Source organism: Macaca nemestrina, chromosome 19 (assembly GCF_043159975.1).
Source record: "Macaca nemestrina isolate mMacNem1 chromosome 19, mMacNem.hap1, whole genome shotgun sequence".
Lineage (NCBI taxonomy): Eukaryota > Metazoa > Chordata > Mammalia > Primates > Cercopithecidae > Macaca > Macaca nemestrina.
In genome coordinates this window covers 11,550,948-11,569,198 of record NC_092143.1, presented here as the reverse complement: position 1 = coordinate 11,569,198, position 18,251 = coordinate 11,550,948, and the positions used below count along the sequence as shown (strand labels likewise).

General features: G+C 34.1%; 1 protein-coding gene across 2 annotated transcripts in view; it reads right to left on the bottom strand.

Moving 5' to 3' along the window:
* Window positions 1–2,519: 2,519 nt before the first annotated feature.
* The window catches only part of LOC105476958 (thioredoxin related transmembrane protein 3), a 39,023-nt gene continuing 23,291 nt past the window's right edge, over window positions 2,520–18,251 (bottom strand). For both annotated transcript variants that reach the window (XM_011733261.2, XM_024791349.2), the window contains 8 exons: window positions 17,844–17,910; window positions 15,425–15,523; window positions 12,159–12,216; window positions 11,923–11,976; window positions 10,679–10,735; window positions 8,751–8,880; window positions 7,233–7,301; window positions 2,520–4,981 (listed from right to left, as the gene is read on the bottom strand). In XM_011733261.2, coding sequence (XP_011731563.2) covers window positions 4,721–4,981; window positions 7,233–7,301; window positions 8,751–8,880; window positions 10,679–10,735; window positions 11,923–11,976; window positions 12,159–12,216; window positions 15,425–15,523; window positions 17,844–17,910 — 795 coding nt within the window. In that variant the 3' untranslated portion in view covers window positions 2,520–4,720. The remainder of the gene's footprint in view (window positions 4,982–7,232; window positions 7,302–8,750; window positions 8,881–10,678; window positions 10,736–11,922; window positions 11,977–12,158; window positions 12,217–15,424; window positions 15,524–17,843; window positions 17,911–18,251) is intronic.

The window sequence follows — 18,251 nt, the reverse complement described above, 5'->3', positions numbered from 1 at the left end:
CAGGAAAATCAGATAATTTTCCTATCTATATTCAATATTCATTATTTTAAATCTGACATTTATGTCTTTCTATTCACATACATCAACCAATAATCTTACTGGTTTATATCTGCTTATGTATATTCATTTTCACTAGAAGCACAAAAACCAGAGGATTTTTCCAAGACATCTGAACCTAAATATTTGTAATTGCTTAATTTTTATGTCAAAGTAATTTTTTTCATTTCTATCCTAAATGTTAGAACTTACATTGCAGAAAGTAGCCAAGCAAACTTAAAACATTAGAATTTCACATTCCTGATGACTTGGCTTTTCTCTGTGGTAAATAATGGTATAAATTCTAAATAAAGTGAGAAATCAATTAAATCTAAAAAACATTATAGTTAATATTTTAGCTGTTACTGTATGCCAGTCACCGTTCTAAATACATGTCATGTGCAACTCATTTCTCTTCACAATCCAACGAGATAGGTGCCATCATCCTCCAATTAGACAACGCGGGAGCAGAATGATTAAGTGGCTCACTCAACTTTACACAGGTAAATGACAGAAAGAGGTGAACCAGGGAGATTGACACCGGAGCTTCCACACACACAGTGCAATACAGCCACTCAACAGAGATGAGAAGCCTCCATCACACTCCTGTGAAATTTATAAACAGCTGAATGTGCTGTGCTTGACCACCCTTATTAGAAGAGGCCCATCCTAACCAGCCAGTCTGCAAATTCACAGGTTTGTGGGTCCATGCTGTTATTCCTGTGCCAGTCACTCTCATTAAAAGAGATGTCCTTGTTAAAAAATATATATATATACATATGAAAGTATTTTTAAAATTAACGTTTGTATAAAGCCTTTTTTTCCTAATATACCTGATACTATTTAAAACAAAATTTTTTAGAAACTTGAGGTTTTAAATGTGGTTGTGTGGCGTCAAAGATAATTTGGCAGTTGATTTAAGGACTGAAATTCTTCTCAAAATAAACTATAAGATATGCTTTTGGAAAAAATACTTTAAAATTATCAGGTTGGTCAAATACAAACTATATCAAACCTATGAATCTCAGGTTCTTGATTTGTAATCTAGTAGAATGAGACTGCAATCTGATCTCTCTCTTCTCTAGAATTCTACGTTTCTATAATTGTAATTTTAATACAAGGAAACACTTTCTGGAAGACACAGCTGTAGCTGTTGTCTTTGAACACAGAACTATTCTTTTTTGTTTGTTTTTGTTGTTGTTTTTGTTTTTTTTGAGACGGAGTCTGGCTCTGTCGCCCAGGCTGGAGTGCAGTGGCCGGATCTCAGCTCACTGCAAGCTCCGCCTCCCGGGTTCCCGCCATTCTCCGGCCTCAGCCTCCCGAGTAGCTGGGACTACAGGCGCCCGCCACCTCGCCCGGCTAGATTTTTTGTATTTTTAGTAGAGACAGGGTTTCACCGTGAACACAGAACTATTCTTATTGCAAACCACCAGGATACACAGTAAAAATAACAATTACAGGTTTTCAATTACTTTATTTTAGAAAAACAAAGGTTTACAATTTGTGCCATAGGCAGAATATCATGAATTCAACAAGTTAGTAATGCAGACTTTCAAAAACCTCTATAGATTAGTCCAAAGTAGAAAATTATTTTTTGCCCACTCTTGGACTCAGACACATTCAGAAAAAATATATATTTATAAAAATAAAATGGCAAGCCTAATCCCACCAATTGATAGTCTTAATATCCCACACTGGTTTATTTGATCTCTTAATGCATAAGAATAGTTGAATGATTCTTCCCTGTCCTAACTCCATGTCATATGAAGCAATGATGAAAGTATCTGTTACTTTTTACAACACCAAAATAAAAAGGCCCCAAAGCAAAACACAAAAAAAGTCACTAACAAAATCCACTAAACAAAAACAATACTGCTAATTTACCTACTCATATAGACCCTTCCTTAAATCCCACAGGTATTTGGCATTTTCATGTTATTTTTCAATCAGATACCAGGAAGCAACTATGTGAGAAAGAAAATGAAAATTCTAGGTCTAATACATGTTAAACAAGTTTCAGGTAATAGTAGCTGAGAAAAATATTGATGCATATAATGAAACAAAAAGAATTGCCAGATATAATGCGGTGCACAGGGTACTTGATAAAAACATGCAGTTTGTCTCGCTGAAATATCCTTAAATATTATCTGAGCACCAAATTCTGCAAAAGCAAGGATCTAGAAATCTGAATTTAGAAGTTATAGAGAACTTCACTGCAATTAAAAGCTCCAGCTTCCTGAAGGACCCCATTATTCACATAGAATCATGACAAAATTCATCATGGAATTAGAATGATACCTATGTTCTTCCACTAGATTCACTTATTAAGAGATCTATCTTTATATGGAAGTAATTTTTCATGGAATGAAACTAACATTCATAGTAATCTCTGATATCACATTGAAGGGAAAAGCACACGAGCAAACAAATTTTAAAATCTGTTTTGTGAGTAGTCTGACAATGTAAATAAACATCTCCCAAAGTAGAAAAAAAAGCAAAATTTTAATACAAAAAGAAATAAAAATTATTCACTTACAAACCACCTACACATTTTGTTTTCCCAATAGACACACTTTAAAAGCACAAACAATATAAGGCAACAGTACAAAGCTGTGAAAAGGGTAGCAGAGAACTGAGGCATTCATTTATAAAGAACATCACAGAATACAAAGGAAGATCACTGGATATTTGCATTCACACTGAGCTTTACTCTTTTTTTTTTTTTTTTTCCCATTAAGGTCTTTCATTTACAGGTAATGATCAACAAGACAAAAATATGCAGATGATTAACTATAAATACGAAAAAAATAGATGACACTTTCTATAGCTATTTCCCCATGTCACTGACTGCTAAGTTTTCACTTCCTTACTAGGCTGAGTTTCAAATGAGGCACCCGTACTCGTGTAAGCTTTTCACTACTACAAAACAAGCTTGACTATTGGGAACATTAAAATTTATCTTCCCAAGAATCACTCATTATTCTTTGGAGAAGAATCTACTTGTTAAAATAACAGCATTTATCTCCGGTTTCCACTTAACAGCATTTCACTCTAGTAGTTTCTGAATTTTGGACTGCATATTTGTTTCATTTCCAAAAAACAGAAATATGGAGTGTCAAGCACTAAGAATAGGTATTTAATTATTAAATACTAAGAGTACATGGATAAAATAAAACAATTACTAGTAATTCCTTGGTAATTAAGATACAAGTGTCCATACTGTCTTGATTAGTATGGCATTAGAAACAAGAGAAGACTGCCCTTGATGACTAAATCGCTAAACAACTTCAGTGTCGGGACCATGAATCACCTATTTTTTTGACCATGAGTTACATATTTTTAAATAAATGTTCAATAAAATATAGTAGAAAATTACTCAATGAATAGCCACTCAAATCTTAGTTGCCTAACATAAATTCTAAACTTAGCTAAAATGAAGGCCTCAAAAATAATTTATCTACAATAAGCATACCAAACTGTTACTTTTAAAAAAAGGGTTTTTAGACATTGCTTTGGATAGAATTCCTGTATTAGTTTACAGAAGATGAGAGGTCACTTGATGAAATGGGTGACAGAACTAAGGAAATGGAGAAGGTAACCGGCTGATCACTTTTTTCCCACTGGATGTGACTTGTCACTGGACATGCTGATGTCACTCATTATTCATTATGAAACAGACACGGACAGGTCTACAGCATTACATAATAGATGTGTCAATAAACTTTACGTGTCTGTGAGTACAAACATACGTATTCTGGAGTATAAGTTACCATAAAGTTAACACACTGTAAACATAAAAATATGATACATACTACTTTTCAAAAAGCAGAAGATTTTTATCAAAGGAAATGTTAGAAGAAATCTCAATATATAAAATAGAAATAAAATACTAGGCTGTTCTGGCTAAAGCAGGGTAGGATTAACAGAGACCCTTCCCAACCTACAATGACAGATGAAATACCCGTTAAGAGTATTCCAAGGAATGGGTTGAAACCTCTGCTCTCAGTAAACCCTGTTCATTTTGCGAAAGTCAATCACAAGACTTTTTTCCCCATTATCTAGGTCCATATGAAAATTTTATGATAATGCAACTGAGTATAAAGTTAAAAAGTAACATTTCTTCTCCTTTAAAAATAACTAACAAAATAAAATCACTATGCTATATAAAACCACATTATTTTTAACCTCAATCTTAATTTGATACATGGAAAAAGTTATTAGTTTTCCTTAAAGTGCCTAAATTTTAAGGACTTACTTTTGTCCATATAAATATTATCCAAAATATATGAGGCAAATGAATGGCAGCAGGGGAGGCATTACTTTTCTATATCACACATGTATCTTCTACCTGACTCACCAATTTAAATATTCTGCCCAAGAATCTTAACTTTTTGTCACAGAATATTCAGATAGAGAAACATGCAAATAGAACTGATGTGTTCTAATCACAAATATCAGGTAAATTTTGATGGAGTGCTCTGTGTTTGTTTCAGACAAACTGTTCATCTCTTTGCTCCAAACACTTCCCCATGTATGGAGGGACTACTTTAATCCATGCAGTTGATATTAGCAAAATACAAATAACATGTTCTTTTCTGTAAAGATCATGATTAAATGTCTAAATTCAATAAATAGACTCTTTAATAATTTGAAGTCCTATCAAATATTTTATAGTAATCAAGTCTCAATCTTTCTTCTTTTCTAATACATCCTTGGGCTCCTGCACTGTAGGCACCACAGATTCTCCGCTGCTTGGCTCCTGCTGTTCTTTGCTCTCTTCTATCTGTTCTTGGTTTTCATTTTCACTTTTAGACACTTCATATCGTTCTTCTATATAACCTCCATCTGTGTCGGCTGTGTAGATTCCATAGCACATGATACTGATGACACCCAGTGGCAGGCCAAAGAGAAAGCAGCCCATCAGTGGTGAGCTCTTGAATATAGACTGTGGAAAGAGAATTAAAACTCAGTTCCCTTCATATGTAATTCTGATATATAAAGCATGACATGAACTTGAAACCACTATAGATTTCTCTTGTTGCTTGTCAACTTGTTTTTAGTTCCAATGAATCAAAGTCAATAACTTCAGCAGTAACTACCATGTTAAAGACACTGTTAAGAGATATAATTTCTATATGCACATACATACGCATGTGTGTGTAGAACCAGCTATCAGCAGGAGAAAAAGGCATCAAATATTCTATAGCCTTTCCTAAAGACACTGATTTTTCTCACACCAACCACAAAGGTCTCTTTAAGATGCTTACTATGTGCAACCAGCAGCTTTAGAGTTGTTTCCTGAACTACAGGAATCTGCTTATGGAGAAGGCTGGGTTATTCACCACAAAGAGGGTACACACATATTCTCTTCACATGACATTTTAAATATTTTTCACTTATCTGGTTAGCAGTAAAGCTTCATTGACTAATTTCCCTCAATTTACATACTGTGTTCATAGCTCCCAGAAAAGTAAGAGTAATTTTAATGAATAGGATTTTCAACTAGAATATACTGCATGAATTGCAACGATAACTTGAGAACATAGACAAGTTCAGAGAAGAAAAAGATCACTTTGGATTGAGGTAAGAAAAGAAAGTTTCACAGAATAAAGATGTGTTTTAGGTAGGAATTTAAGGATGAGTGAGAAGGAGGCAGGATACGGGACAGGTGAGCACCAGGCAATTTGCATCAGCAAAAGCTAATATTCAAAAACCAATGAGGAAAATACTTTAGATGGACAGAGTATTCTGATGTATATCCCTGGAAAAGGGAAGGAAAGTGATCAAAATCGATTATTTTAGTAATATTAATTGTGTAGTGGAATACAATATAGATTGGAGACTGGGCAAGTGGAAGTATGGAAACCAGGTGAAAGAGAGCAGCAGCGAGACAGAATGTGATTAGGGCTCAATCCATGCTTGTGGCAACAGGAAAACACAACAAACTGAAGGATACTATGCAAGGAAAAAAACCCAAAGACTCCCAGAATTTACTTCTAAATAATAAATGTTAGCTATATTTTCATGATTGCTTTGGGCCACAATGAATGAAAATGCCCATGTAATAGCTCAAGAAGGACAACAGGAACTAAGTTTAGGGCTCAAACATATTTAGGAATTCCTCCACTGTCAAGTTGATTGACAGTTAAAGCTGGGAGAGGAAGAACAATTTCTTAAGAGTTTCAAGCAAGAAGGTTCAGATTCAAGGACTGCAAAGAGGAAAGAGAGGAAAGGGATGCTGAGAAACACTGACTGGAGAGATGGGGCAGGAGCAGGGGAGTAGTGATACTCACAGCAGCACGGAAAGGAGAATATTAAGGAAGGGATGCTTCAAAGAAATCCAGGGGAAATACATCAACTGATCTAATTAGTTTGATAGAGTGAAAGGAAGAGGAAATTAGAACGACAGAAATAATCAGGTGCGAGGTGACAGTGAAGAAAGTCAAGGAAATATATTTAGAAAGTAAGAGAGACAGGTAATTAGGGGCAGACATGTCAATTCATCTACCAGTGTTGATATTCTACTTACATATAACAACTGTGAATAAACACTGGGACAAACAAATGAAAGTAAACACTGTTAGAAAGGATTTGATCCATCACATTTTAATTCCACATTTAAAGTCTTCTATAAAAAGAATAAAAAAAAAAAAAAAAAGGAAGGAGAGAAAAAGGGAAGAAGGAAAAACATCTGTAAATAATCTTAATTATTTACCAACTAGGGAAAAGTACAGAATTAACAGGGATGTTTAAAACTTTAAGATCTAAAATTTTATTTTGACTCCTGCAAAATAAAAAGTGACTTCCCAGCACACATCGTTTTCTTCAAGAAAAATGACCAATTTACAGAAGACAGCACGTAATGGAACTAAAAATTTCCTATTATCCACACTTTCAACAAATCATGGAAATTACTAAGTAAAGTTTACATGGTAGGTTGCAGAAATAAAATCTTTTAAGTTATATTATCAAGTTAATTGATTCTGAATTTTAGTTTTAACTCATCAATCATATAATTAGAAACAATTTCCACCTAATGAATATATTTTCTTAAACACTGACTAGTCATATCCTGCAAATTAAAAAGACATATTTTGACCTAATCTTTTCAAATTCAGATTTTTAACATTAACACAGCTAGACATAAAGAACCTATATCTTCTTCATTATCAATGACATAAACGGTCACAACTTACCACAATAGTAGATTTGGCATCAAATACTATTCTTTTCAATCTCTGCAAAATGCTATCACCTCCTTGGGCCTTCAAACAAAGGAAAAGAAAAATAAATTACTTAAGTACTATTACTTCATTTATTTGGTGTTACATAACCTTGTAATCGCAGGCCAAATGGTTGACTCCAAAATATTACATAATCACCTGAAAAGGCCATGTGGTAAACATTTAATGTTGATGTTTTTTGTCTGTTTCATGTCCAGCATTCCTCCTGCCTGCTTGTGTTAACTCACCCCGATTCTACTCTAAAACATTCCTCCTCCTCTATTCGTAACCCACGTAGCTTGGCTGAAGCTCACCCACCCCTGAGTACAGCCTAACCAGCTTTTGAGTTTAGCTGGGACTGCAAAACCAGAGCTGCAGGATACCTTTGCTACTGTGCAGGGAGAGGCTCCCTGAGGATGAAAGTGCTGAAAGGAAGAGAGAGAAAAATTCCTGATGAAAATCAATCAAATCCTGTATTCGGCCATACCTGCAACCTGGCTCATTTTTCAAATTTCCAAGCTCTATGAGACAATAAAATCTGTTGTTAAACAGTCTGAGTTGCATTCCACTAACTTAAAAATAAAAGCCTGATTATATAGGTGAGTTTCATTTCAACTAATTATTTTCAAAAATATTCTGTTTGATTAAGAGTGTTTTTCAAACTTCTTCACCTTGACCGAAAGTAGTTATGTTATTCTGTGAGCAAATTTTATATAAAGTTTGTGTAAAACTGAAACAACTCTCAAAACATAATAATTAAATTTCACAAAAAAAAAAATGAAGGCTCTTTCTTTTAAATTTTATTCTAGTCTATTGAATTAAGATGCATGCTGGTCACAACCTGGTTGTGACTTGCAGTGGTTTCATGACTTTCTAATACAGGTTGCAATTCACAGTCTGAAAAACACTGCAGTTAAAGTTTATAGGAAAAAAATATAAAATTAAGACTATCCATTCACTTATTTCTGAGAAATATTTTATAGGATTAAGTCTAGAACTCTGCATGGGAGCTTTTATTCTCAATAAATTTCCTCATTTCTTGAGAAATTGTGGTCTTATTTGCAGATTTTCTTAGAAAACCAGTCCTAACAACTTAATCCAACTGTACTTTTGGACCTAGAAACATACTAAGAGACAGGCAAGTTCACTATTAAGATTACCCCACACAATGCAGACCTCCTAGCATCCCTAGCCCTCAACCTTAAATGCCAACAGCACCTCCCCATCACCGTGACAACCAAAAATACCCTCCAAATAACCCCTAAAAGGACATTTCCATCTTTTAGCAACCTCTGCCATAGAAGAACCTTCTGTATCTGGGAGAATGTAACTCTATTCTGCCTATAATTGGACAGAAGCAATGTATGGAGGTCCAGCCCTCTACTCTGGGTGATGGCCAACTATTCTTTTCAGAATCAGAAGTAAAGAAATGAACTAGTTTCTCCTCTACCCCAGTCCATCATCCCTTTGAAACAGAAGTGAAAAACTTACTTCTACTGTGCCATCCAAAATGTTATTTATAAACTGGACCATGTCTTCAACATTCTTAATCTGTCTATCCAGCAAGAAATATTGTTGGTTTGAAGTATTCAGTACAACTACAGTTGGGACTGTCAATTCACTGAAAATATAAAAACAAATCAAAATATACATTAAACACAGCAAAGTATTCTGATATTCATTTATATCTCAGTAGCTATAATTACAGAAGATATTTAATAAATTTGTGCTTATTTTATGATAGAAAATGATCAAACAGACCTAGTATTTACTTTATGCATTCATGACATAACTTTTTCTTAATTTTTTTTTGGTATTTCTAGGATATGCAATTCATCTTTAAGTCTTCAAATTATCAAAAATCTCAAAAAATTTTTACAATATATGTATTGAAAAAAAATTCCTATGGGTGGATCTGCACAATTCAAACTCATGTTGTTCAAGGGTCAACAGTCCCTTTAATAATTGTATAGATACTTTTTCTTTGTCTTGATTCTTCATTATATCCCACATCTGGTACTTTAATCTTTGGCAAATCCTCTTAAGTTCTTACTGAAATGAGAGGGATAATAAATGAAGTAAGGTGATACTAATTATATTTCAAGATTTTAGCTGAAAATGATGAATGTTACCTTGGATTTGTAAGTTCACCCCCTTCCTCGCTCAGTGTTCTTACTTAGAAAATAGAAAACACCAAAATAATCTAATATATTACAATAACGAATGAAGGCATTTGCTAGATCTATGATACTAAGCAAAGTGAGAGAAAACCAACACAGCATCGTGTTGTTGAACTTCCACTGGGCCCTCAATGCGGCTAAGAGTTAGTGTGTCTCTAGTGAGATTTCCCCATCTTCATTTAGAGGCTAGCTTATTTCTCTAGCCCTCTCCTAAGCCCTGTCATACTTGCTATTAAGTTCTGCCTAACTTCTCACTCTTTAGACGTTTCTTAATTATTGCCTCTTCCAGAAAACATTTCTTGAGCCTTTCCACCTTAGTGTGTACTGGGTGCGTGTGTGTGTGTGTGTGTGTGTGTGTGTGTGTGTGTGTGTGGGGCGGGGGTGGAGGGCGGGAAAGTGTCTCTATGTTCCAAAGCCCTGTCCTACATAGATCTTTTCATACAGTTCTGTAATTAACATTTGTGGTCTTATCCAGTGGACTATAAGCATTTGAAGACAGGAACTCTATTCATTTTTCCATCAACAGTGTTTAACAGTGTACAACATACAGTAAATACTCACTAAATGTTCACTGAATAGAGTGGGTTCTAGTTTCAAATTTATTAATTCAGTACAGGGTTTGGTAAATGTTTTCTAATATCAGTCTTGTGAAGTGGCAAATTAAATCTTTAAATCATAATTTTAGATAAAAATTATTTAAAAACTGCACATTTTCCTACAAATTTAGTCTACTAAAATAACTTCTAGAACACTTTTTGAATGCTAAACATTTTCTATTTAATAGTCTTTACATAATTTTAAAGAGATAAAAATTTTAAAATTGCACATTTTCTTACAAAGTTATTTGTCTATTAAATTCTACAACAATTAGTTTTTGAATGCTAAACATTTTCTATTTAATAGTTATATTGCCCATTAAAACTGAACTTCTCAAGGTATGTATTAAGCAGAAGCTATGAAATTTACAAGTTTTGGGAAAATGGCTTCTTTTCAGAATATGAGAAAACATTAAATCAGGAGATAATTTTTTTTTCTTTTTACTATAGACCAATATTAAAGTCAGTAAGTTTCAAATACAGAATTTGAAAACTAAAGTAAAATATTTAATGGGAAAATATCTGTATCTGAATATGTCAACGGTTTGCTTTTTTCCAGCTATTTAATCCTTCTACCTGTATCTCAGAAACAAATTTAATAATATTAAGATTTGATAGCAAAATCATTCAGCACTTTACTTACTCCATCAGCAAGGTATTTATGTAGTCATTTCCATCCATATGGCCAAATTGAAAATCCCTAACAAACGACAACCAAAAATAAATAAATAAAAGGCAAGGGGGTGGGGAGAGAAAGCTCATTAAATATCAAAAAAGTAAAAAAAACAATGAACTTAACATTAGGCCTCAGTAAGCCCAGAAACTGTAAACATCTCACATGTAAATCATATCCAATAAATACTGCTAAGAGTGTAAATTTTACTGGCTTCTGAGATACAAATACACGAGTAAAGGAAATTCTAAGACATTTCTACTTGGTTTATGCATATTTAAAATTCAGGGAAATATAAGCTAATCTATCTGAAATATGTTTAAGAAAAATTACCCATTTTCCCTAAAAGAAAAAGGACTAATCAAAAGACGCTACATACTATGTAAGAAAACTATACAATGACCCATTATTAGAAGACTCAGAATAGGAAAGAAATAATAATTCAATAATAAAATACATTTATATTGACTGTCTTTTTTTATGGTAGCAACAATGATTCAGCATAGTAAAAATACATGTATTTCTGATGCCATTTTTATTCAGTGATTCTTTTGAGTTTCTGTTAGAATAATCATCTGCCTATCTCTGACTTCTGATTGCTCATTTATCTCCAATTATAACTACATTTGCATATTTTATTTACATAAAATGCATCTCAAATCGTATCAAGAAGCCAGGTATGATACAAATTATAGATCAAACTGTTTCTTTTTTTTAACTTGCAGGACATACCATCAGTGAATTTCAAGATCCAGACAATTCATGCTAAAATGCAATGTGCTATACAGTAGTCCCCCCTTATCCAGTTTCACTTTCTGTGATTTCAGTTCCCTATGGTCAACCATGGTCTGAAAATATTAAATGAAAAATTCCAGAAATAAACATATACATAATTTTATTATAGTGCATTGTTATAATTGTTCTATTTTATTATTACTGTTGATCTCTTACTGTGCCTAATGGATAAATTAAACTTTATCACAGGTATGTAGGTACAGACAAAATTATAGTATACGTAGTATTCCATTCTATGCAAAGTTTCAGTCATCCACTGGGGGTCTTGAATGTATCTCCTGTGGATAAGTGAGAACTACTGCTATACTTCCCTTCCTTGATTCACCTCTAAAAGCATGAATACTAGTAAGTTTGCTTTATTAAATTACAAAACTGTATTAAAAAAAAATAAAGGAATCTCTCAGAATATAAGCACCTACCTATGGAAGAGGTCTCTGTAATCTCTTGCAACTTCCTGAATAATTGACTTCAATCTGTAGAAGAACAAACATATGAACTGGTCATCTGCACTTGAAAAATATAATTTTCCAATGACAGTATCTGTTCTCTTACATCTAATTGCTGCAGGAAAAGTAAGATACCACATCAAGTCTATCTAAAGCCATGTAGTCTGAAATGACCATCTGAAGCTTAAAACCATATCGAGGCATTATACCTGGCATGTTCAACTGATGTATTTTTCTCATCAATAACTGCAAGAGCCACAAGCTTTCCTGAAATAAAGAATGACACATTTGAATTCAATCACCCTTATTACACAAACTGTTCAATCAACACTTTAGTTCTGAGTAGGAAATTGTAAAGTATTTCTAGAATTTAATTCCAATCACCCTACACGTTATATCAAATTAAATCAACAAATTATGGTATATGTTTGTAGAGTGAATCAGTGAATTAGTCAACCCAGGTGACAAATTCCCTTCCACTTCCCACCCCAAAATGTAAATACGAGTAAATATGTAATAATTTATACACTAAAATTGCACTTTTTATACCAACTTACAAGCTTGAATTGTATTTTTTCCTTGCACCCTACAAATTGACTAAGATAACTTTTTCAAAGGCTAAAAGCATAGGAAATAAGTTGATTAAAAACAAGTTTGCTAAGAATTATTGTAGCTCTAAAACAATGGTCTAGAAGAATAAGAAAATGATTTTTACATGGCCATTGACTTTGGTACCATGATTCAGTACTTGCCAGTTACAATAGGCAGAATTAAACTGACTCACATTTACTTAACCCTAAATACAACATAAAGCATATGTATCCTGATATCCTCTAGGAAGCTGGCATGATGTAATAACCAGAAGAGTGGTGTTAGAATCAGAAAACCACACACTGCTATCTAGCAGTGTCCATCATGTTCCAGGCACCATACCAAGGCGCAGGGGAACAGGGAAGTGCCTCAGTAAACTTCAACCTATTTTCAAAAACTAATACATATTTCATAGAGGTATCGGGAGAGTTAAGTAAGATTAGACGCACAGAAATACGGACATAAACCTGGTTCAGAGCAGGTACATACAAGTAGGATTAAATCAATAATCTTTTAGTATTATCCCTGTATTTTAATGCTGCTTCTAATTCCATACTGCTTCAACACCTGTTTAAATTCTACACAATCTTTAATCTTCTTTTACCTCTCTGATGAAAACAGTTCACAATGGTATCTACCTTCTTGAAATATCTCATCTACTATTCATTTTTTTGTATTATATGCTTCTTTAATTTTCAAATGCCTCTGAGTTTTTTTTTTTTTCAAAATGTCTACAACATGCAGAGAATTCTCCCACAGACCAACAGGATTCTAAGAAACACAGCCACAGTTTCTCACATACTCATTCAACAATTATTGAGTGTTAAATAATGTACCACACACTGGGCTGGTTACGAGGACATGGTGATGAGCAAACACAGACAATGCTCTGCGCTTGTGAAAACACAATACGGTAGAACTGGTAGACATTTTCATCAAATAAATGTCCTGTTAAAAATAAGAATATGCTGCTATAAAAAAAATTATAGCGTAAATTAATGTAGTTTGACGGGGTCAGTAAAGATTTTTCTAAGGAAGCAGTATTTGGTCTGAGTTTGATGGATGAATATGAATTAACTGCATATTTCCAAACAAAGAAAAAAGCATGTAAAAAGGTGCTTTGGTGCAAGTGGCATAGCCTTTTCAAGAAACTGGTATCAAGCAAACTTGGGTAAAAATGATAAAATAATAGTAACAATAATAAAATAAACTAAAAGGTTAGTGTGCCTCAAGAAGGAAGAGTGTGGGGAGAGGCTAGAGTGAAATGAGGCTGGAGATGTAGGCAAGAGTTAGAACTTCTGAGAAAGACACGAGGTGTCTGAAGCCGCAGAGCGTCGGGAGGCTGCTGTGGTGCTAACATAAGAGGACAGGTCGGGTGAAGAGCAGGAGCACGACCACAGCTGATGCCTAACAAGGGCAATTATGTCAGACACACAAAAGAACACTGCCACAGCACACTTCTGTCTCCAAATTCATCTGGGAAAAGATGTGTTCAGTTGAGCCAAAGCCACTTGTTTGAATCACCTCAAGGTCATGCTATCTCCTATAATTACTATACAAGCAAAACTACTATATTCCTACATTTCTCCCTTTTCCTTTCATGTGAGTCTGAAATAATTAAAAAGGCCAGGAACGGTGGCTCACGCCTGCAATCCCAGCACTTTGGGAGGCAAAAGTGCGAGGATCATGAGGTCAGGAGATCGAGACCATCCTGGCCAACATGGTGAAACCCCGTCTCTCCTAAAAATACAAAAATTAGCAGGACGTGGTGGCACGCACCGAGTCCCAGCTACTCGGGAGGCTGAGGCAGGAGAATCACTTGAACCAGGGAGGTGGAGGTTGCAGTGAGCCGAGATCACATCACTGCATTCCAGTCTGGCGACAGAGAAAGACTCCTTCTCAAAAAAAAAAAAAAAAAAACAACAAAAAACCAGAATCAGAAAGTAAAACCACAGTCTTTGACACTGTCCCCAGCAACTTCCAATAATGAGCTAATACACAGCTCCTTCTGTAAAGATAAGCAAAGACAGAAATATCACTAGACACAGAACATTAAAAGCAAGCTCAGGAACAAAACAGAAATATCCCCCAAAATGTTAAAAACAGGAGAACGTGTAAGAATGTCTCTAATTTTCATTAATTAGATTTAAGAGCAGGCTATCATAAAGAAGAAACTCTACGCCTATTATATTTAAAAAAATTGAGTCTTGAATAAAATTTTCTCATTGTTTTACTCAAAAACTATACTTCCAGGCTATTTATCATAAAGTTACTAATGGAAACAAATGTGGCACCAATAACCAAGATTTCTCATTTCTAATTTGCTATAAATTTATAAAACACTTTCTCCTAAAACTTATAGTTAGCTTCTTATAATTTTTATAGTTTGCATCTGAGACCATATAATCGGCTTCTTATAGCTTTCATTTTTGTATTTGTGTTTATATTTGCATTGCCTGACATTTGCAACAGTGTAACTTTAAGAAATCATGCCAAATTTAATTTCATTTTTCCCTTTCACAGGTAAGAGCAGGCCTTATAAATAGGTTGTGCTAAGTTTTATCTTAACTCCTATCACAAAATCAGTCTCCTGTGTATAGCTTCTTAGTTGGTTATTTTTCTCACTCTCTTATTACCCAGGCTTTTTGTTTTCCTTGCCACCATCAGTTCTATTAGTAAACCATCGCTTTAATCACTGACCCACATGCAAAGGTATATCTTCTGGTAATATCAGTTTATGTTCTCATAAAGAACTGGCATTCAGATCTAAAATAAAAAAATAAGTTAGGAAATAGAGCTTAAATTCATTTCCTACAAAATAAGATTTTAAATAATCACAGAAAAATCATGTAATGTGATGGAGACTTGTACATATGCTTGTTACCTGTGTCTCCAAGTTCATATAAGAGGAAGCCATCCATAGCAAGGTAATTCTGAAACCTTTCCCTGTTGATCCATGATGACAGATCACCATCTTCATACTCTTAAAACCAAGACAAAGGTTAACAAATTATAGTATAAATATGAGTTTAAGACAGTTATAATAGCTTTAATCTGGTAACAGGTATAAAATGCCTGACAGAGAATCATTCATCCATAAATATGATTTTTAGGAATTTATTGCAAGAGTACGATCAAATGTACAGAAGGATTAATGCACAAAGCAATCTTCATTTATAGCATCATTAAAAATAGCATAAAAATAATTCAAAATAAAGGAAATAATCAAAATATCCTAAATTGGAAATAATTTAAATAAATTTTGGTATATGTCAAGAAAGATCATTTATAAATTTTCAAAAAAACGTATAACTGAACAGATTACAAAACAATATAGGTTATTATACAATATATAACAGTGTAACTGTAATTTTGTAAAAAAAAAAAAGTACGAAAAGATAAATTCATAGAATGGTAAAATGAAGTCAGTTATTCCTAAATGGTTACCCTGGATCAATGGTTATACTCGGGTCATGGCACTATAGGTAATTTTTATTACAATTTCTTTGCTCTTCTCTCTTTATGACAGTCTTCCTAGTTTACAGCTCTTTCTCAAAGGTACAACTAACACACATATAAAATTATAGTACCTTAGCTTTTTTCCAATATAAAATAATTCCTCTGCTAAGCAGGTAGAAAATATAATATCTAAGAGAAATATTACATCCTGATTAGAAATATAATTCTGAAGTAATTGTTCAAAATTATTACAATTGCATAAAAAAGGTGATGTAAAGCAAATGTCTATAAAAGCCTCCCAACACATCTGGTTGAAGATAGGATTTTAATGACTTCTGGAAAGGTATGCTTTTTCTTGCAATGCTAAACAAAACATTTTCAAGTTATCAAACCCATAAAATAAGTGACACAATGCAAATCTTAAAAGTATTTATGGATTCGAATTTACAAATTAGGAAAATAAACATAAAACTAGAAATTGATTACTGGGCCACAATGTCCACTCCATGCTAAAAGCAAATTTTCTATGAGATTGCATACAGTGATCAATTTGAATTTCACTTGAAAATAAACCATCTCAAATACTGCATGTTCTCATTTAGAAGTAGGCGGTAAACACTGGGTACCATGTGGACATAAAGATGGGAACAACAGATACTTGGGAGACGGGGAGGAGGACAAGGGCTAAAAAACTACCTATTGGGTACTATGTTCATTACCTGGGTGATGGGATCATTTGTACCCTAAACCTCATCATCATCCAATCTACATTCTAGAGTATTTCTGAATGAATGGGTGTTCCCTATCTGGCCTCAAACATGGTAACCACAAGCCACAGGAGGCCACGGAGCACTGAAATGCGGTTAGTGAGAACAAGAAATTGGATTTTAAATGTTATTGAATTAGAATTTAGAACGCTAGCAAGAACGCTATCAGCTAAGACTGCACTCCACTCACTTTTGCTTTTGAGTGGCTTTGTGGTGTCCTACAGATGTCGAGTTTCACCGTTTCCCTTGAAATTTAAAATATCCCCTGTAGCCCCTGTGAGTTTGCTGCACTGCCCTGGGGTATCTCAGCACAGTTTGGAAAACATGAAAGTAGGCATTTCAAAATACCAAGGAATGATGTTAGTTGTTGTAGCTGCATGTGGTTTACCTGCAAATAAAAAGTCTGCATTATGTAAAGAGATGCGTAATATAAAGCCCTGATGAAATGCCACTACAATTTGCTTTAAAGTACTTCAACAAATTCAAAGTTAAAGTTAGAGCAAATGTCATGATGGGCAAAGATCTTGGTAAGTGTTTAACTTCGGTGATGGGTATGCAGGGCTTTACCGTTCTCTACTATGATGTATGTTTGATATTACAATTAAAATATTTTAAAAGTAGACCAAGTATTTGCTTCAGTGAAGAAATGCGGAATAGCAGGTAAGCGGTTATTTCTAACAGCGAAGGGGAAATGCCGCTACGGAGGGAAACACAGGGGCTTCAACACTATTGAACACATGTTACTTCTTCAAGCCTTTTCTGTATCTGAAATGTTACTTCAAAAAAACTAATTCTGAACATTTTAAAGTAATGTATAAAAATCACATAGAATTTATTCCTCAAAAACACATACAATTTAACAAACAACAAAAAGAAATGTTGTGTAGGTAAAGCTCGGAATAAAAATAACAACTAAAAGTTGAAGGGTGAAAAACCCCAAAACATCAGTCATTCAAGTAATGAGAACTGTTATTCTCATTAAACAGCAGAAGCATTTACAAAATCTTTCCACCTAAGTCGTATAATAGACATTTTAATTTTAAAATGTTTTACATGAGTTAAAGACTTGGAACTTACCGTCATAAACAAAGTAAGTTTCGTCTTTGAAAACAAGCACAGCCGGCATCTCTTTTAGTGTCACGTACTGCAAAAAATCAGAAGTTTAAATAACTTTTATCACTAAAAAATTCTAATTAGTAACTATAATTTCAAAAGTCTTGAGATACCAGAAAACACAAACACACATAAAAATAACAAAAAAGCATGTCACAAACAATTAAAGAGTACAGTCAATCCCAAACTCATCCAAGGAGTATATATGAATCTTTTTTTTTTTTTTTTTGAGACGGAGTCTCGCTCTGTCGCCCAGGCTGGAGTGCAGTGGCCGGATCTCAGCTCACTGCAAGCTCCGCCTCCCGGGTTCCCGCCATTCTCCGGCCTCAGCCTCCCGAGTAGCTGGGACTACAGGCGCCCGCCACCGCGCCC